General features: G+C 36.1%; 1 protein-coding gene across 8 annotated transcripts in view; it reads left to right on the forward strand.

The window, feature by feature from the left end:
* Positions 1-319: 319 nt before the first annotated feature.
* LOC117996344 (plasma membrane ascorbate-dependent reductase CYBRD1-like) overlaps positions 320-22,072 on the forward strand; it is an 83,635-nt gene continuing 61,882 nt past the window's right edge. The window contains exons 1-2 of one of the 8 annotated variants that reach the window (XM_069509658.1): positions 320-359; positions 19,981-20,415. In XM_069509658.1, the coding sequence (XP_069365759.1) occupies positions 20,258-20,415 (158 nt within the window). In that variant the 5' untranslated portion in view covers positions 320-359; positions 19,981-20,257. Of the gene's footprint in view, positions 576-712; positions 743-19,980; positions 20,416-21,407; positions 21,649-22,072 lie in introns of those variants that run through there. The other 7 variants (XM_069509657.1, XM_069509656.1, XM_069509661.1 and 4 more) reach the window with 7 other exon arrangements.

Below are 22,072 nucleotides of genomic sequence, written 5' to 3' on the forward strand. Positions count from 1 at the left end.
AGGAACGAGAAATGGGTCAAAAAATACTGCTGAATATGAGCTCATTTTATTGCTACGTACATAAGTAATAGGTACTCGAACTTGCGGAATTTGGGAGAAAACGGAATCGAAACCGTCACATAATATAGGTACATAAGTAAACGAGAATGTTGAAACAAAGCGGACAACAATATTAAGCGCAGCTACACGTACTCATGTCCAACCCCGGATAGCTCGGCCTCAGCTTCCCGTACCGGGGCGGCGTAGCTACGTGCTACGGGTATCCTTAATGAAACCGTAGATCGCGCAGCCGCGTCCCCTTTCCCCCTTCGGAGGCTGCCGCTGACAGTGTCTCGCGGGCCGCGCTGTCGACTTCACACGTACGACACACGTTCCCACATATTTCTGTAACTCTATCAATAAAAAAATACTATTAATTTTATAATCGAAGTGCTCGTTTCGACTCCTGTAACGATTGTAGTGCTAGTTTCATTGATAGTGTTGAGGTTTTTTCTCAAAGGAAAGTAGGGCGGGACGCTTTGTCCGTACTACGCCCGAGAGGCTGAAACGCGCAGCATCCCTTCCCATAGCTATAGGTATACCTACTCATACTATCGCGTAGAGATATGCAAGCTTGACAGCTATTCTTTTCGTCGTAGAGCTTCGCGGTTTCGATTTGATTTGTTCTGCGTAGTAGATCGTTCTCTGATACTGCGTAAAAAACATTACCTATCCTCCTAGTGCAGTCGGGTAATAACCAAGGGTACTTCATATTGTTAAAATTATATGTACCTACTTACTTACGGTTTTTTGTACATATATACCAAGCGAGTAACCCATGAACATGCCGGCTTTTCAGGAATTTGTTCATCGTCTCGTCTGCTCGTGCTACTTACCTATTCGGTATACCTACCAAAACCTTCATCGTCTAAAATAAATTATGGCAAAAAACATTGAAATCTATAAAGAAGTTTAGTAGATATAAGCGAATATACAAACACACTCGTGTGTGTTTGAATATTCGCTTCGCTTGGGAAAAATAAAAATAAAGACGAGTTATAAGTTGGTACTTAAGTAAACTAGTAAAGTAACATCGTAATATAAATTCAATAATAATGTGTAATTCGCATCGGAATGTAAGTAGGTACATAACTAACTGTTGTTTGCTCGATATAACATTATAGCAGCACATAACAAATAAATAGATCCTCTTCATCATAATAATAATTGACGTAATAATTTTTCAACATAAATGAAATTGATTTAAAAGCGGACGCGTATTACACCGACGCGCGACGCTAATGAGCCCGCAACGTTTCCAGCGCAACTACAAGTGTAGACAAGGGCCCTTGAAGCAAATAGGCCACGGGGATTCATTACCGGAACGTTGATATTGCAGGGTAAACTTGTAGGTATTATTATAAGTGGAAAATGAGCCGAGATACTTATTATAATAATATCTTAAGTCTACAAAATCTATTTATTGCCATTTAATCTGATATTTTGCTTAGAGTGTGAATTTATTCGGTCCAAGCAATGTTATTCCCGGGCTTGTAATTCCCGGGGCAAGATTTTCTCTTTAGGTGGCCGAGCGCTATCATGCGTTTTTATCTCATTTCTTTATCAATGAATTCTCAGAATTAAAACAATTGTACCTTATGTACAGAAAACTTAATTATTGAAGTTTCAATAGTGTTAATGATCACTATTAATCCATATTAATATTATAAATGCTAAAGTGTGTTTGTCTGTCTGCTAGCTTTTCACGGTGCAACGGTTCAACCGATTTTAATGAAATTTGGTACAGAGTTAGTTTGTATCCCGGGGAAGGACATAGGCTACTTTTATCCCGGAAAATTAAATTGTTCCCACGGGATTTAAAATCCTAAATCCACGCGGACGAAGTCGCGGGCATCATCTAGTTAGTTATATTGGATTATATGTGGTATGTCTCTGCTGCTTATTTATTTATTTCATTATCTCTAAATTAATGTTACGACACGGTGTATTTGCGTCCTTTATGTATCTCGGAAACATATCGTAACATGTAGAGTACCTAGACATATTATCGTTATTTTTTAAACGCAAGAGCATACTCTAAGGCTGCGTACACATTGGCTACTCGATTCTGAGCGATCGCGTCTATTCAGCAGCTAAGCATCTGATTTTTACCGGTCGAAGCCTCCATCGAGACGCTCGGTGTATTTCGGGCGTCCAAAACGTGGGCATTTGAGAAAATCCCAATTCTCTTATAGGATCTGAGTGTATAGCAACTCAATGTGCGCTCAACCTAAGCTTTACTACCGCGTTACTTCACCGCAGCAACGTTATGAATGTAAATGCAATTTAGTACGAGTGCAAGTAGATTGATCGTGAATCGTGATTGTTATGTATATTAGGTATCTACCATCACCAAATTCAGCCACGTAACTACGTAGAAGGTAGGATGCATTATATACTTAAACGTAGGTATTAAGTTTTGTTTTTTGGGAAGGAAAAATTAATTTGTTGCGAAATCAGCTTATAGAATAAAATATCCTATAGGTACCTAGTCATACAATCAATGTAGCTAGCTATTGATTGAGCACATAACACTATATTTTTTATTTTAGTTTTTCTTAGGAGTTTGATGAAAAATCAAACTCCCAAACCCCTTTTTCAAAAGAAAAACCAAACTTAAGAAAATCCGAACATTTGCGTGATTAGGTACCTATGTTTACTCATGGGTGACTACGCTAACATTCTGGGGTAGGGGTTAGCCCTCGTCCGTAGTAAGTAGGTAGAATGTGAGTGTTCACGTATAGTATAGGTACCTACAACTCGTGTTCTATACAATAATCGCTCCCGCAACCGCGCCCTCTCACGCTTTTGTCGTGAACCCGTTCCATTCAGGACTAATGGAGTGCTATTTTTTCTCGCAGCTACGAATATTAAAGTTTTGTTTGTTCTACGGCATCAATAAACGGTACGGCTCCACTATCGGCATTTGGCAAATGATTTGTGACGTGTGGCCGGCGGCAATCGTATCGTTCCGCAAATTCGCGCCCCGAATAGTTGGCGCGAATAAATAGTCCGCGACAAGTTGAGATGGCAATCGGGGTATGAGGCGGGGGTTGCCCCGCACACCCGCTCGTCATCCGCGCTCGCCCTCACCGGGTTAGCGTGGGGGTTGTGCGGGGCGTTCCCTCCCTGATTGCCATTTTAATAAAAAGTGTGGCCAGTCGAATGTCGAAATATCGTATTCAAAATTGCAAACAGTACCTCCTCGTACCTGCTAGGTAGGTAGATATTATGCGCGTGCGACGTGAAAGTGATACGCGCTGTGCATTATTTGTTTGCCTTATCATTACTTAACAGACTATTACAAATAAGAATGCAGGCTGCAGTTAAGTGCGTGAGATAAAAATCTTTAAATATATCGTCGTTGACAAACTTTCTTGAAATCGATACCGACTACGTTGCGAAAAACCTTTTGTAAAGAAGAAGAAAATAATTATGCCGTATGCATAAATCTCTAAGTAGAGCGCAATAAAAATAAAGTTTATTATAATATTAGCTGATGCCCGCGACTTCGTACGCGAGGCTTTAGGTTTTTAAAATCCCGTGTGAACTCTTTGATTTTCCTTAAAAAGTAGCCTATGTCACTCTCCATTTCTTTAACTACACTCGTGCAAAAAATCACGTCGATCCGTTGCTCCGTTGCGTCGTGATTGAAGGACAAACCAACAAACAAACACACTTTCGCATTTATAACATGGGTAGTGATATACTTACTGAGATCAACATAGATTCTCTTTATCGTGATTAGTATAGGAATCGTTTTAGTTAACATATGAGTATTTTTCGATTTCACTGAATTAGTTATATAAGCCACGTACCTACGGGAATGGTCTGTTGGCGAATCGCCAATTTTACCCGATTTTATCACTTTGGTTTTCATAGTGATGTGGCCAATGACCTATTGAATTTTTTTAATTTGCATATTTGCATTACTTGCATCTTCATAAATAATAAATATTTCATGAAAAAACTTCATATCCTACTTTAATAAAGATGATTTTTTTTACTAAACATAGTAAGTAGGTAGGTACTTTGCTTTAGATTTCTTTCGCTAATCATAGGCTCCTGCGATTGTAGAGTGGTGCGGGAAAGGATGACAGTTGTCACAAGTTGACGAACCACTGAGCTCTCGCGTCACACCCTTTCGCAATCCGCACAGTTCCACTACCACACCCCTTCACTACTGTAGGAACCTACTTAGTTATGCGTTATGCCTGTAATATGTGTCAGTCAAGAGTCATGGACGTACTTTTAGTATAGTACGTCCATGGTCAAGAGTAGACTTCCCATTTCACAGATCATCGGGTCTCGATACGATGCTCTTTTAAATAATTTTAGGTAGGTTGAAGTGTAGGTAAAACACTATAAAAATTATAAAAATATAGATGCCCTTTTAGTTCTCGTGGGTGTGGATTGTGGAGGAGCTAGAACCTTCTACCTCTGCCAGGTTACAATGAATCGGTTCTTACCACGTGAGATCCTTGTTTAAAGTGGGACCTAAAATTACGTGTTTCTTATCAGGGGGCACGGGAGTGCCCCCGCCAAGACGAGCCAAACTAAAGGACAGGGCACTACGTACCTTTTCTCGAAGCGTTTCGTCGTATTTTCGAGCAGTCATAGCTTCGGTCTGGATGACGCTAGAAAACTGAAATTTTCAGGATAAGGTGTCCTCAGCAAACTTATTAAAAATATTAACTATCATTTATCTAACTTTTATTACACTAATCGATTACCGTTGATTGGGCAGTTTCATTATTATACAGTTAGGTATAATAGGTATTTTATTTTCACTTTCTTATGCTTCTAACTTAAAACTCACTACTATTTTATTGTAACTGTTATTATTTTATTGCAGTTATGAATACCTAATAAAAAAAGATCAATCTAGTCGAGTAGCTACTTCCTATAAAAATAAAAAGATGTTGATGATAAAATATGTTTTTTCAATTAATTTTTACATTTATCGGTGTTAGGGCACAATCAAGATGATGACCCAGTGCGAAATCCCCGCTCGCACTGGGAACTTTACTTAGTATTATACTTTTCAGACAGACTGTTACATCCACAAATTATATATAACATACAGAAAAACTGCTTATTTTTCTGGGTGGAGTATTCCTAGCTGATCGCTTGTAGTTATCAGGTGGTGTTAAAATATATGGTTGTATACAGTTCCAACCATAGCGTGTACCTATTGCGTATTCCATAAATCCATACCTGTAAGGTACATACATGCTGTACATAATATACTGTAGGCACTACCCTTTCTTATTACATTTGGAACTAGTCCAACTTTCTAAAATCAAGGACTATATACGAAAGGACACAACAGTAGCCGTTATTATAAACTAGGTAATATCTAAATATATAAAAGGAAAAGGTAACTGACTGACTGTCTTAAAACTTAAAACTAAGGCTACGAAGGGTCCCAAACGCGCCCAAGTCTGAGAAGAGCCCACAACAAGCTCAGCCGGGTATTTTTTTTAGTATCACCACTTTACAAAATCACTCACGGAGATGCCTCCGTAAACGGCTGTCAGTTTGTTAGTTAGACACACGTTAGGAATGCCCCTGGGGAAACAATTTGTTGGTTTCTCGAGACCCCATGGTCGTTTGGGCCACTACGAGTTATCTTTCCAAGGGTTGTATGCAATATAATCTTACCTAATTTAAAGTTAGATTAAAACCGTGAATAATCTGCGTAAAATTTAAAATATCTAATCATTATTATTTGAATTTATTTTATACTTATAGCTTCATGCTTGTTAACATTTCAATGCATTACTATCTAGATGACCTAGTTTTGGTCCATTAATTATCAAATATTAAATTCGTTAGGTAGGTATATAATTTTGTTTTAAATCAACAACGGTATTTTTCTTTTTAATTAGCTTCAACAGCTTGATAAATTTTCTTTTCATAAAATATAAATATGACAGTTGAGACTTGAGAAACAATGTTCCATTATATTGACTCTAACAACATGACTTACCTACTTTATGATAAGATGAAACGATATTATTAAATTACTTAGTAGGTATCAATTTGGACATTGTATGTTATTAATATTATTAACTCTTATCAGAGTTTTTTATACTATAGTATAAAGGTATATAAATAAGACACAGCACAGCCTATATTAAGAAGGCCGCCATTTGCATGCTTATTATTTCATTTATTCACTTCGTTTTCAATGTGAATATGTAGGTACCTATGTGCATATCCTTCCAAGGTACCGAACCCTGGCCTTGGTGCGCGAGTCCGACTCGGACTTGGTAGGTTTTTCTTGTGGTACTAACACTAGACAACCGAAGCTCTATTTTTCGATGTGGACGTTCCAATCTGTAAGAAAAAAGCTTAAAACTGAAAATATTCCAATTAGGTACCTACTCAAAACCGAGAAAATAAGCGTAAAACGGGTTGAACACTATAATGAAACAAGAATAGGTTAGAGCGCTCCAAAAGTCCTAATTAAATTCTTTTTTTCGTGTCGTTTTGAATAATTCTACCCGCGCCCCAATTTGCGGTCTCTGAAAATGCGCTTTCTACTATAGGTCTACAAGGCCATTTAAATAAGGATTCATTATAGGTAGCTTTATTCTTTCATTATAAGGTACCTACTACGCTTTTGTTGAAACCTGCCTTTGTAATGTAGCGTGGATTAACTACCTGAAAAGATTTCAGCATTTAATAGCATTTCATGTACTCGTAGGTGTTACCGAGAACTAGCATCCAATTTTTTAACAATTTCACTTCATACTACGAGTATTTATTTTTATCCACTCCATAGAGTCATAGTTCAAGACAATTACTAGCTTGGAAGAAAAATTTGAAACAGTACGTAGGTACACTATAGCGAGGCTTCACCTACACTGGCTGGCCAATCCACTATTCAGCTGAAGGAAATAAGTTTTTCCTCTATCCCGTAATTTAAATTTAATTTAGTTTTTAGTTTATTAAAATTGAGGTAGTATCGATTGTCAGTTCAAGGTCGATATTTATTTTTAAAATACGTTTTTTCGACAATCTCGTGACTGATTTGATCTCAACATTCCCTGTGTGAGACCAGTACATATAGACGGAATACGCTAATCTTGCAGAGGACATGCTATGTCAGGTATTATCACTAATCAGTTTTGCACACGAGATAGATACCGGAATAAATACTTAGTCTCTCATCCGATTCTTGCATGTAACCTCACTCTACAGTCTACTTAGGTATTTGCAGATGCAATTTCGCTCCGTGAGGCATCTCTTGCTGTATGATTTGGATAACCATCCAAAATAAGAAACCAAACCGATCGTAAACAGTAAGTAGGTACTGAACGTATTCTTTGTTATTGAGGTTTTGTCCAGTGTCCACGGATCGCAAAAAAGATCGCCTTGCGAGCTAGCAGAGTTAAGACTATGTGGTGTTATATCGCAGTTTTGTGTTTTGAACTTATTGAAGTATAAAAAGCTAGGACGGCCTCGATATAGTCCATTTTGTGGAATTTGAATTTTATTTAATTTTCTTCAACCGTTGCATATGTTTATCTCAAGAGGTGAGCTCTTAGGCGCGGCATATTAGATGCGATGCAGGCGTGGTGTTGATGTGATGGTGGCAGCGAGGTGCCCATGCCGCGTCCTCTTTGAATCAATGTGACCACGTGCGTTGACGGACTTGACGCATTGGCCTCGGCCTATATCAGGGAGCGGGCTCAAGAGCGGGAGACAAGGCGGAAACGGTCCAATCCGGCAAGCGTAACACGCCACTCTTGACATCCTTATGTCTTTTGCAGTGTGATAGCTTTTGCAGCCTAGGCACAAATGGGTATACATTGTAAAAAGTTTACCTCGTGTTATTTATACTAAGCTGACTGTAAGACGATCGCTCGCGGTTTTTCGTAGGGATTTCGAAAAATACAGCCTTATTTCTACATTTTAAAGGAACGTCTGTGCAAAATTTCAGCATTTAAGATACAAAGGTTTAAGACTTTGCGTTGATGATTCAGTCAGTGAGTGAATCAGGACTTTCCTTTTTATTGTACGTATCAATTTATTAATAGGCCATTTGTAAGGGTGGTAAATTGAGCGGAATAGAAATATACCCGGATACGGAATAATCTACCACCTTACAAAGATTAGAGGAAAAAATTTACTTTACTTGATCTATCTACCTAGTAAAGAATAGAAGCTAGCCGTCGACTCCCTTGTAATGTATATGAGGTGTTATAAATGAAATTTGCTAGATGTTAGGCAAAATTGTTTTTAATGTAACTTTTACCGGGGTCGCTTAATACAGAATGATGGCTAATAATGCTTAGTTATTCTAGCTTAATGCCAAGACTTAATTTAGATACATTAGAATGACTTAGGTAGATAGTACATAAGATCTATGTTTTAAATTTAAGATGCCATTGGCATGGAATAGACAATGACACAGTAAAATTCATAAAATTGTTTCAAAATAAAAGCTCAGTAGTAAAGACAGGGTTCTTACTGTACACATACACTAAGAAGGTTCACTAAACTGTTCCAGGATACAAACATTTGCTTACTTGTAGGTGCGAAGACTGCAATGTAGCTGGACGGCATCGGCCAAGCTCCCAAAACTCGATTTAACTTGATTCTTCACAACCGAAATGTTTCATTACAAAGATTTTCACCAAGTCTTATCCATAGAATTAAGTTGCCAACGTGAATGTGCAAAAGAAATAAATACGAAAACCGAAAACTAAAAACGGAAACGCAAACGGAAAACGGAAAACTGAAGCTAAACGTAAAACGTAAACGTAAACAGTATACGTATACAGGCAAACAGAGGTTCAATTTTATTGCTATCATTGCACAGATTAAATTAGCCCAACAGGTCTGCTTGTTTAAAAGTTAGAATGATCAAGGCAACTTCTCGACGAAATTTCCTTCACCCAAGGTACAAAGCCAAGGCGAGTCAGATTGATTCCTCTGAAATCTCAAAAAAGCTCATTACTTTTGAAAAGCTCTTATAACTCAATGAATGACCAATATATCATAGTTATATACCTACGCATATTATCCATCTCTCTTCCTGTATAACAAAGGTCTGATTGTACGTGTATGATGTGCCAGAAACGTAGTGCCTTCTCACTAATAGAGCCTCTATTAAAACGCATAGTATACATTTTCAATAGCTGGGGCACTAATTAGTTGTAGTTGCGGCTCTTAATATCAGTGTCTAGCTAAAATGGAAAATATTTCTTTTTGACGTAAATACTAGCAACTTTACTACCGGTTTCGTTAATATGAAAAATAGCTAAAAACTACCAAAATAATAATGGGGTTTGATTTAAATTAAAATTTACGGATTTTAGAACGCACTGCAACTCGTCGCACCGCAGTGCGCGCTTTTTCTAAGCACAATGGTCCAGTGAACAAAGCTGTTAAGTTTTTCTTCTGTAGGTAACTAAATATCATCATCATCATCATCATGATCAACCCACTGCCGGCTCACTATAGAGCACGGGTCTCTTCTCAGAGTGAGAAGGGTATACATAGTCTACCACGCTGGTCATGTGCCGATTAATAGACTTCAACCACCTTTGAGAACATTATGGATATCTCTCAGGCATGCAGGTTTCCTCACGATGTTTTCCTTCACTGTTAGCAATTGATATTTAATTACTTAGAACAAACAAGTGCGAACAAGAGGTGCGTGCCCGGGATTGAACCCCCGACCTCCGATTGGAAGGCCGACGTCCTAACCACTAGGCGATCACAGCTTTTAACTAAACATATACTAATCTTAAATATTTTTATGTAAAAGGAGAGCAGACTAAAAAAGATTAAATAAATACTGGCTCTTTTTCAACTCTCTTTTATTTAATATATTATTGTATTATAATTAAACCACAGCCAGTTGTGGGTCAAATTTAATAAGTTTGAAACCTTTAACCAATTTCCTTCGAAGGAAATTATGCGTAAACACTTCGGGATAGGATGTGTTTTGCCAAACAAATTATATACTTTACCCACTCGCCTCAGCGAGATGTAATCAAGTGGGATCCTTAGTCCTTACCTTTTGATGTTTACCCTTACGGTGTTGGAGGGCTTAATAACCCTCTTCAGGTCTTTTCTGTATCAAGTAATTAATTACTATATTTTAAAATGGTGAGCCTATTTATTCTTTTGTTACGAATTAATTTAGGAAAAAATACAATCAAATTATTTTTATCACACGCCCCTTTCATAGGTAGGTAGGGTACGCAAAAGTGTTTAGGTGCAATTATGTCTGTCAACAGTTTCCCACCCAAAGTTATTGCTTTCTAACCGCACCCTAATAGTATAATAATATTATGTTAATCATTCATTAGCAAATACCGTATGGAATTAAGCCTCACAATTAATTAATTAGTGATGTAACGTTTTCCCATGTCTCCTGTCAAATTTGGGGTTTCCTTGTGACAAGGTAGATATATTATAATGGCGCCAGAGCCAGAGGCGTGTCACTTCTTTCAAGCCTAATGGAATGAGTCGGGGTTTACATACTTTGAGCTTATTCCTCATGATCAACCTATTGCCGCCCGATTACTGAGCACGGGTTTTCTCTCAGAATGAGCAGGATAGTCTGTCATGCTGGTCTAGTGCGGATTGGCAGACTTCACACAACCTTTGAGAACATTATGGAGAACTCTCAGGCATGTAGGCTCCTCATAATGTTTTTATTCCCTGGTAAAGCAAAATTATACTTAATTGCTTAAAACGCTCATTACATTTCGAAAAGTTAGAGGTTCGTGCCCAGGCACGTGTCGACCTCCAATTCAGGAGGATCGATCCTATGGGATCGCACCTCCCAAGTTTATTAGTGGATTATAAAATGTCAAAAGTTATTTACTAGCGTTTCGAATGCCTTTCCTACAAAAATTCGACATTAAGATAGATTTAACTAAGGTGGGTTTAAAATGCCATAACTGGACGATAAAAATTAAAAATATGTTAATTTTTATTTAATGAGCGACAACAGCTACTATGTTGCTATACTTAATTAGATTGTGGAATTGGGGACACATTTACCCACCTTCTTTCTTTTGTTTGTTAGTTATTTACGTAAATAATATTTTTGGTCTTGGTTTGGTTTTATATAAAATCTAAATTAAAAGGAAAAGGTGACTGATTGACTGATTTATCAACGCACAGCTCAAACTACTGGTCGGATCGGGCAGGCGTGCAGACTATATTATGACGTAGACATCCGCTAAGCTTTCTTGTATTTTTGAAAATTCAATCCCTAAAGGGGTAAAATAGGGGTTCGAAATTTGTGTAGGCCACGCGGAAGTCGTGGATATAATCTAGTCCTTTGATACAAATAGAGTATATACCTATTAGGTATCTCTATTTTTCTCAATTAGCGATTTGGATTTAAAAAAACGTCATATTATGATTGTAAATCGATACCTTTGAAAAGAGCAACCGTCGAGTTTCTTGCTGGCTCTTCTCGGTAGGGAATAGGCATTCAGAGTCTGTGGAGTGGTAGATTCATTTTGACGTTTTAAAAGTAAGTAGGTGGGTAGGTTGTTGTTTATTAAATAAAAAATCTTTCTATTTGTATTTCGAATATGCTAGGTATCTCAAGATATCTTAGTATAATTTTGTTTTACATAACAACAATTTTTATATCGGACTCGTCATTTTTTTAATCCGGTCGTTTTGAATGATTATAACGTTTTTTAACGTTATTATTTTCGTACCGTTATTTATTAATCAATTAGCAGTAGTAACCATTAATAATAATAATATGATTTTTTGCGTATTTTCGTATAGGTAACACTTTTACTAGAACGTAAAGTTACTGACCGTCACGTCACATGCTGAGCCAGCCAGGCGTAACAGACAGTTGCATAAATCGGAGCTAGGTGGCCCGGATCCAGCCGCGTAGGATAGCCTTCCCCATTGCAGCGGAATGATTTGAGGCCATATCAAATTGTCCTCTTCCTCGCACCACTACGACGGATAATTGCTCTTATATCCTAGGACACAAGCTATATAATCACTTGGTGAATCTCCCGGGAACTGTTTTAAAGAGAGGATGACGGGTTTTAAGTTGCTACGAACACATGTGATGTGGCTACTTGTCAGACAAAGAAACAAAGACGTAATGGTATTAGGAGCAAAAGAAGTTATTAGACTGAACACGATCGTAGGTAGGAACATTATACGTTTAGGGCTTACAGAAACATGTAGTCTGTACGTGTATAGTGTAGTAGATGCTTTACACTTTAATAGACTTACCTAAATCTTTGCCTAAGCCAAAAATTATAAGATCAAGACCCGTATTATAAATGTGAAAATTTGTTTGTTTGTTGGTTTATTGGTTTGTTTGTTAGTCCTTCAATCACGTCGCAACGGAGCAACGGATTGACGTAATTTTTTGCATGGGCATAGAGATCTGGAGAGTGCCTATTTCACACGAAGTCGCGGGCAACAGCTAGTATTTTATAACTTTTTATACCATGGTTTTTTACCTACACTTCAAGGAAATTTCTAAATAATTTTACCCAGAAGACGTAGGCTCGAATCCTGCCGGTTCCGCAATTTTTGATATGTATTTAAAATTATATGGTTTTATTTATTTGTTTTGTAGATAACAGCTAAGCCTTCAAAGAATACCTGTGAATTTCTTCTCAAACGGGGCACATTTGAAATCCTACTCGACTAAAGTACCTAATCCTCCCTACACTGAAGTTCGAGATAAAATGTACCTATTGAGTTCTTGTAGAAACAGGGTATTAAGTTTATAGTACCTAGCATAAAATATTGCGGCGGATGTCACAAAAGTTGAAATATTAATATCTTACCACACATTTAGCCGTGGCATCTGAGCCCTTATTCAAGCCGACCTCATTTGCTAACAGTCCCGAGGCCCCTCCGCTCCACACAGGCTGACTGTATACCACTTAGATGCTGAGCAACATTGACTTTATACCATTATCATCTTTATATACAATGGGCTAAGAACTACAATATTATAGTGAATGAGCGTTCGTTCTTTAGTGACAAAAGTATCTCTACATTATCCCGAGGTATGTACGCAATACCTCGGAGGAATAGCGTTTCATATTCTTCATATGCTTGACCCATTTTGTGGTTGCGATTTTCTTTTTAGTTAAGTATTTTATTTTCAAAAGTCGGTAAAACCTATTCATAAAATACACAGATTTTTGAGCCACTTACACCCACACTCCCGGCTTCCGTTCAAGGTGAAGTCCAAACATTATACTAACTAAGTAATACAGATTCAGATTCAGATTTATTTATTTGCTTTCATGTACATTTACATCAATTGATGGTGGGTGCTTAAAGCTAAAAGCTGAATACATGAGACCCTGTCAGGGTATTGCAAATACTATTTTAGGTACAATAAAATGGTAAATATTAGAGATACAATAAGAATAGGATTAAAATTATTAAAATTATCATTACTAGATATTAAATATTATTCATTTGCATGCTTATATATTATTATATTATGTATATAAGATTAGTACAAAATAAAAATAAGGTCAAAGTATAGTAGTATTAAATAATTGCTGTCATGGTCTGATTAAGTATCTGTCAATAGAATAAAATATTTAAAAATAGTTACTGTAAGAATTTAATTTAGTTATGGTTATGTTGCAATTATTTAATCTTACAAGGTCTTATAGTTAAATGTCAATATCAGATGTCATTTACAGGTGCGTCACGCTATTGAGGTTTATGCAGTTAGAAATTCTTGTATATCATAAAAGCATTTTTGTAGTAGCCATTGTTTTAATTTTCTCTTAAAGGTGACTTCTTTTGTTTCTTCTTTAATGTCGTTGGGAAGTTTGTTATAAATAATGATTGATCTGTAATACGGGCTGCTACGGCGTATTATTTGTAAGCTGTAATGTGGAAGAGCCAGGTTGTGTTTGTTTCGCGAGTTTCGATGGTATGTACTGTCTAATCTACACTAATATTATAAAGAGGAAAACTTTGTTTGTTTGTTTGTTTGTTTGTTTGTTTGTTTGTTTGTTTGTTTGTTTGTTTGTTTGTTTGTTTGATTGTACTGAATAGGCTCAAAAACTACTGGACCGATTTTAAAAATTCTTTCACCATTCGAAAGCTACATTATCCACGAGTAACATAGGCTATATTTTATTTTGGAAAAAAATAGGGTTCCGTAAGATATTTGGGTTTTTCGGACACAAGGTGTAAAAAATCAACCAGAAAAGTTACTTATTTTGCGTACGCTGCCTAAACTATAAAAGATAGAACCATAAAATGTTCTAATTAATTGTAGATCTTATAAATATCTACAAAAAAGTCCGCGACACACTATACCCATCTATGTCGAGTGAGGCACAGCAACCATTTTTTTATTTAAAAATCTTGAATTTTTTTTGGACTACATTTAAACGCGTTTATTTTACTCATGCTATTAATCCTTATCAAAATAAATGATTTCATCACTAAGAACAGTTTATGGAGATAATATTTGGTCTTTGAATGATTAAAATTGGACGTTTGGTTTTGAAGTTATGGCGAAATTAAAATATTACGATTTCTGCTGCACGGCCCGTTGTCTACACTAATATTATAAAGAGGAAAACTTTGTTTGTTTGTTTGTTTGTTTGTTTGTTTGTTTGTTTGTTTGTTTGTTTGATTGTACTGAATAGGCTCAAAAACTACTGGACCGATTTTAAAAATTCTTTCACCATTCGAAAGCTACATTATCCACGAGTAACATAGGCTATATTTTATTTTGGAAAAAAATAGGGTTCCGTAAGATATTTGGGTTTTTCGGACACAAGGTGTAAAAAATCAACCAGAAAAGTTACTTATTTTGCGTACGTATTATATAAAGAGGTAATGTCGTTAAGTTTGTTTGTAGGGGGTAATCTTTAGAACTACTGAACCGATTTTAAAAATTCTTTCACCAGTAGAAAGCTACATTATTCCTTAGTGACATAGGCTATACGGGATCTTTAAAAACCTAAATCTACGCGGGCGAAGCCGCGGGGATCAGCTAGTGTTTTGTATAAGTGTGAGTGTTTCCTAACAAACAGAACTGTTTCCATTATGTATATAGATGTTAATGTCAGGATCTTTTTTCCTATGAAATGTGGCTTACAACTGTCTCTTTGCCTAATATTTACTAATATTCGTATGCATTTTTTTTGAGCAATAAATAAGTCCCCCACGTTTGTGCTCTGTCCCCAAAGTATAATACCGTACTTAATCCACGAGTAAGCATAAGCATAGTATGCAGATAGCGCTGTTTCGTAGTTAGTGTTTGCCTTAAGAACACTTAGGGCATATGCAAATCGTGAAAGTTTCTTCCTGACATCTTGTATATGTTGTTTCCAGTTTAAGTGAGTGTCGATAGTTAGGCCCAGAAGCTTGAATTCCCCAACCTCCTCAATATTTATTTCTTTTGTTAAGTTTCCTAATTCGAGAGGTTTTTTCTGGTATGGTCTAAATTGTATTATTTTTGTTTTTTTAATGTTCATTTCCAAGTTATGTTCCGTCAACCAGTTTCGCGTATTTTGCAGGTTTTTTGTTATTTGGGATACATTCGATATAATAAAATATCTAGATGCTATGCAAGGTCCCATAGCCACCAAGTATCACTCTCGATCGAGATTGCATGAGATCACATTTCACATTCATTTTAGCACGAGCATATTGCAAATGAACCATAAGCGTTAAGCTGGGAACCCACGTACAATTATATTATACGTCATGTTCGACGAGACTGTTGAAGCGAAGTATGTCTGTAGGAAACTGTGTACATGCTTGAACTTTGAAAGTTCCAGAGTTTAGAATTATACCGTACACGAAGTTTCATTATAATAAACTAGTGTAACTATACCCGCGACTTCGTCGCGTCGAATTCGTTTTTTTAAAAACCCCGTGGGAACTCTTTGATTTTACGGGATAAAAAGTAGCTCTCTATGTCACTCTAGGTCTTTATCTATACACATGCAAAAATCATGTCAATACGTTGGACCGTTGCGACGTGATTGAAGGACAAACCAACAAACAAACACAGTTTCGCATTTATAATAAGGGTACTGATTCGATTTCGATTAGACAGAACTATTATACCTACTGCTGGCATTAATCTGTCTCGTTATGCCAGCAGTATAGCGCTGTCTCTTTTTCACAGGAGTGTTATAATGAAATTCAGTACAACATTATAACACTCGTTTGGATGCTTTAAGGGGACTCAGTTCGGTGCTTTCTTCATACAAACGTAGGAGGGAAATTACAACAATATTCGATATTGTACGCACAAAACTAAGAATTATATCGATTTATCTCGTCATTATCTAGGTTTATTGATATATAAAACATTAAAAAAAATATTGATTTAAAAGTTACGAGGCTCAAAAGATTCCTATTTTAACACTAAATTAATGACAACTTTGGGCGTAAATAAATAAGATTAGGGATATGAAAATTCTAAAACAATTTATCATTAGACGCAGTTTATTTATTCATTAGTTGAAATAACTTTACCTTGCAAACATAAATTCAGCAGTTTTTTCTCAAAAATACTTTTCCTAAACCCTTTTCGCGCGCTTGATTTCGGTGAAAATCATCGTGCCTCTCAACTTTCTCATACAATGTCAAGTGAAAAGCAAACATGTTACCCACGTGCGCAGCCAATTTCGGTCGAGCGTCCTGCGTCACCTTAATGGTTATTAAGATATTGGGTGTTTTAATGTTGGCAATAAGCTACCTGTTTCAGAATCTTTTATAGAGGATTTAAAGCATGGGTCTAGATAAATAAATAAACGTTTATCAACCGAGCATGTATGCAATGCATTATGCACGTAGAGACAATGCACTAGACAATTTGTACCGGTAGACCAAGTCGAACAGCAATTTGTAGTAATACGGCATTATGTACACTTTCCTTGCTCTTTGTATTCATTTGCCGTATCTTGATCTAATGCTCACGTAATTCAAGTGTTTAGCTTTGGTACCTAATACGAATTGTTTTTCTTTGTTTTGATTCTCACTGACTATTGAGATAAATGAAAAAAATAGGATAAGACTAGTATACGTTATAGCATTAGTAACCACTCTGTTTATTATATCACTAGCTGATGCCCATGACTTCGTACGCGTGTATTTAGGTTATTAGATATCCCGTGGGATTTTTTTATCTCGGCTAATTTTCCGAGATTAAAATAAGCCTATGTCACTCTCCAGGTCTCTATGCCGACGCAAAAAATTACGTCGATCCGTTGCTCCGTTGCGATGTGATTGAAGGACTAACAGACACACTTTAATATTTATACCTAATCTTCGTATTGATCTTATAACTTTTAGCTTAAGTTTATTAAAGCATTTACTCATGAATACTGTCGTATTGTGCCGGAAAGTTTTATATTGGAGACCGCTTATAAGTATAAGTAATAGAATGATGATACTTAATGAATAATGATTACCTAATGTCATTCTCTTAGCGAATGGTGATTATGGGTAATAGGTACTTTTATACGATCATTATAATATCAAAAGTCAGTTAATAGTAACTGAAATTTTCATTTCTTCTTCAATCTGCCTCAATATTTATGCAATTTTCTTTTCTGTTAGGTAACACAGCCATTTGCAATCCTGAGAGGATCGAAATCCGTAAGCGTGCGGTAATTTGTTTTTATGTTGAGAGTTCGGGATTCGGAATGCGGTTACCGTCCCCCAGGTGGGTAATGGAGTGGTAGTGGATCAAACACAACGAATAAGAGCACCTACTCTCTATAGCTACGTACCTACGAAGCTACAACATATTATATCGTACTTACATTGAAAACAAAAGTTACCCTATCCAAAATCTCGATTTTTAGGGTTCCGTACCTCAAAAGGAAAAACGGAACCCTTATAGGATCACTTTGTTGTCTGTCTGTCTGTCGGTCTGTCAAGAAACCTACAGGGTACTTCCCGTTGACCTAGAATCAAGAACCTCAAAAACATTTTACTCAATTACTTAATTCTCCGTGCTTTTAAAAATATATTGAATGTCCGCCATCTTTAATTTCAGAATAAATGTCATCATCAAATTCAGCACCCTCGAAAACCCTGAAAACGACACCCATGTCAATTTTTTGTAAAAAAATCCATGTCCGCCATCTTGGATTTCAGAATAAATGTCATCATCAAATTCAGCACCCTCGAAAACCCTGAAACGACACCCATGTCAATTTTTTGTAAAAAAATCCATGTCCACCATCTTGGATTTCAGAATAAATGTCATCATCAAATTCAGCACCCTCGAAAACCCTGAAAACGACACCCATGTCAATTTTTTTAAAAAAAATCCATGTCCGCCATCTTGGATTTGAAAATAAATGTCTTCATCAAATTCAGCACCCTCGAAAACCCTGAAAACGACACCCATGTTTATTTTTTGTAAAAAAATCCATGTCGGCCATCTTGGATTTGAAAATAAATGTCATCATCAAATTCAGCACCCTCGAAAACCCTGAAAATGACACCCATGTCAATTTTTTGTAAAAAAATTCATGTCAGCCATCTTGGATTTGAAAATAAATGTCATCATCAAATTCAGCACCCTCGAAAACCCTGAAAACGACACCCATGTCTATTTTTTGTAAAAAATCCATGTCGGCCATCTTGGATTTGAAAATAAATGTCTTCATCAAATTCAGCACCCTCGAAAACCCTGAAAACGACACCCATGTCTATTTTTTGTAAAAAATCCATGTCGGCCATCTTGGATTTGAAAATAAATGTCATCATCAAATTCAGCACCCTCGAAAACCCTGAAAACGACACCCATGTCTATTTTTTGTAAAAAAATCCTTGTCGGCCATCTTGGATTTAAAAATAAAAAACATCCTTATGTAGGTGTGACACAAGGTGCCAACAAGTTCAAAAAATTCCCGTTGTGTAACAGTGTTACTCAACGGGAATGTTTTGAAATTTTTGGCACCTTGTGTCACAGTGTTACACACGGGGGTGTGACTCAACGGGAATAACCCACAATTACGACCAAAGTAATCCCTTCCGTGATGCCACATGAGTAGATATGTGGTGATGCCATGTAAAACGATAAATAATAATACGTGGGGTGCAGGGCATTGTCCTTCCGTTTTTAGATCTATACTATAATTCACACCTCAAAACGAATATCCTTCGAGCTGGCATCATACATACGAAGTTTGATTCTTAGTTGAATTGTAACTAAACTCAATGTAGATTGTAGACACGCACTACAAATTACTAAACATGTTTGTGATTTGTCAGATAATCTTAAAAAATAATTAGGTATACCTATGTAGTTTATCGAAGTTAGGACGGTTACGCACTCATCTGATCCGAGTCCGTGAAAATACGTTCCGAAGTAACGTATTTTCATTATAGAACAATTTGTATGCCCATGCAAAAAATCACGTCGATCTATTGCTCCGTTGCGACGTGATTGAAGGACAAACCAACAAACAAACACACTTTCGCATTTATGATTTATGATTTATTTATTCATTTGCTTTCATGGTTACATGAAGCCCCGTTAGGGCATTGCAAAGTTAGGTACATTAACAATACATACATGCTAAATATATAATTATTATACAATTACATGCAAACTACGTGTTACATTATTTTATAATAGATTTTATCATGTAATTATATAGGGCATTCATTCATTTTGAATCGAAATTATTTTTATTAATAATACGGGTACCTAGTGATTATTTAATTCTTAGCTCGTTAGAAATTAATGACGGATTATACCCACTTATTGTGATACACAACATTTTGCCTCTTTTATTCACAAAATGAATAGTTACTTAGGTAGTATTTTCTTTTCCTTATTTTCCGGTCAAAGGAACCTTAATCAGAGAAAATGTAGCCTGTCCTGTAATCTGGCGAGATGCGAGTCGAAACGAGCTCTCTTTGAAAAGAACAGTAAATAAATGTAATTGCTTTCAGGTCTCGAACTTTGGGATTAATCTCGAAAGCTAACGATCGATATTATATCTTAAGTATATTATAACTCCCGTAAGTAATCTGTGCTTCTATAAACATAAAGTTTTGTCTCAGTTTTGACAAGTTATATCGCGTACTATAGGTACTCGAAAAGTGGTAAAGTGATTTTAAATATTAACTTTTAAATAGTAAGAAACTTTATAGTGGTGCATCTCCGGCGGATCCGGAGCTTTAAGAGGTCAATAAAGCGGTCAAAGTGTCTCCGATCAAATTGTCGGCTATGGATAGCAATTCGGTGTCACCAATGCCGGAGTTAGCGCCGATCGCAGAGTTCGACAAATCTCCACCTTCACCACCTAACGAGGAGGTCCCGATGGACGACCTGCCTCCACCGCCCGCTACCATCTCCCAACTTGAAGGCAAGAAGAAGCTTAAAGTGTGAGTACCTACCTGTGTTTTTATTTTTAATATAGTTTAAATTAACATTAGTTTGAAACGTGATGCCTTCTAGCATTTACAATCTAGAGGATAACTTATAGCCTGATTTTGAACAAAAGCTAATATTATATTGGTATTTTCAAATATTGTGCTAGAGCCACACTGTGGCTAATTCCGTTGTACACTATCTCTAAACTAAACTAAAATGGCACGTCTAAATCTATTGCTATCCATTTCATAATGTTGCTTGCAGAAAAGGATAGCGCTAGATTTAGACTTGTTAATTTAGTTTAGTTTAGAGATTGTGTACAAGAGAATCGGGCCCAATGTAAATATAATGCAGTAGTATAATGCAGCAATTTTTTTAAAGCGCGTAACATTTTACAAAAAGTAATGTTTCAAAAAAAATAATGCTATATCTACTTAAGACCAAACTAAAATCAAGGTTTTTAGTTAGTTTGCGTTTTCTGCGTATATTAGTTTTGATAATTCCCACCTTTTTTGATAATAAGTAACTGATAACTCAAAAAATATTTTTTGCACATAAGGTTTTCTGTTAAAGAACGGTAGAATAAAGACAAAACAAGAAGCGATTCGTAAGTGTGGACTAACGCCATCTATGCTTGACGCGCTGTACAAAAAAGTAAATCGTTAACGGTTCTACCTACATGATACTGAACCGGCCTGAATACTGCTGTAGCTGTTATTGGTTGCAGTTAGTAGTGTCCGAGTTTTCACGCAGATGGCGCTAGTTGTGTGAATTTTCCTTTTCAGAGTAATTTTATTCTCTTATAACCACTGTATTTTAATGCAGTTATAAGTTGTAACAAAACTGACACAGTCCGTTTTCACAGTTTGTTATATAAAAAAATTGAATTTCGTATTATTAATAACTTTTGTAACAAGTTTATCTTATTGACATCTTTTTCTAGCACAGCCAATAAAGTATTTGCATCTCTATCACACAAGTAGTGTACTATCGTAAAGTTGAAGTAGGGCGCATATCGTGCCCGGATCGAGGCGCGATCTCGGAGAGTGGTGACACGATCGCGAAGGGAAACATGCTCATGTGACCGATTGCCGCCAAATTTCTAATTTCGAACATTTTATTTTTTCGACTTGTGTTTGTGTTTCGGTGCTTTGGATTTTGGAATCCAGCGAGACATTGCTGTTAGTATTTTTTGGTGGACTTGGTGAATATTTTTAATTGAAAATGACGAGAAAATCTCAACCGTAAGTTATTTTTTTTAATTACGGAAATTGATCCAACGAAAATAAAATTTGAATTAAAAAGGCAAATAACGAACTAAAAAAACCCCCGATGTGTCTTCAATATTTTTATAAGTAATAAATATCTACTCAACTGAAATTGTATTGGACTGAAAATGTCTTTTCCGCTATGTAAAGAAATGTATTATTATGTTTATATAATATGTATTATGTATAAACAGAGTCTTAACTAATTAAGTTAATCTACTTGTAATCTAATTAAAACTGTTGAAAAAGAAATTAAACTAAGGTAGACATTTAAGGGGTTGAAAAAATCTAATAAATTTTATTTATAGCTTTAGCTTTAATTAAAATAAATTAAAAAATAATTTTACAGGACTTTACATACCTACATGAATACTATTTTTAGTAAAAAATATATATATTT

This window comes from Maniola hyperantus, chromosome 3 (genome assembly GCF_902806685.2).
Source record: "Maniola hyperantus chromosome 3, iAphHyp1.2, whole genome shotgun sequence".
NCBI classification, from domain to species: Eukaryota; Metazoa; Arthropoda; class Insecta; order Lepidoptera; family Nymphalidae; genus Maniola; species Maniola hyperantus.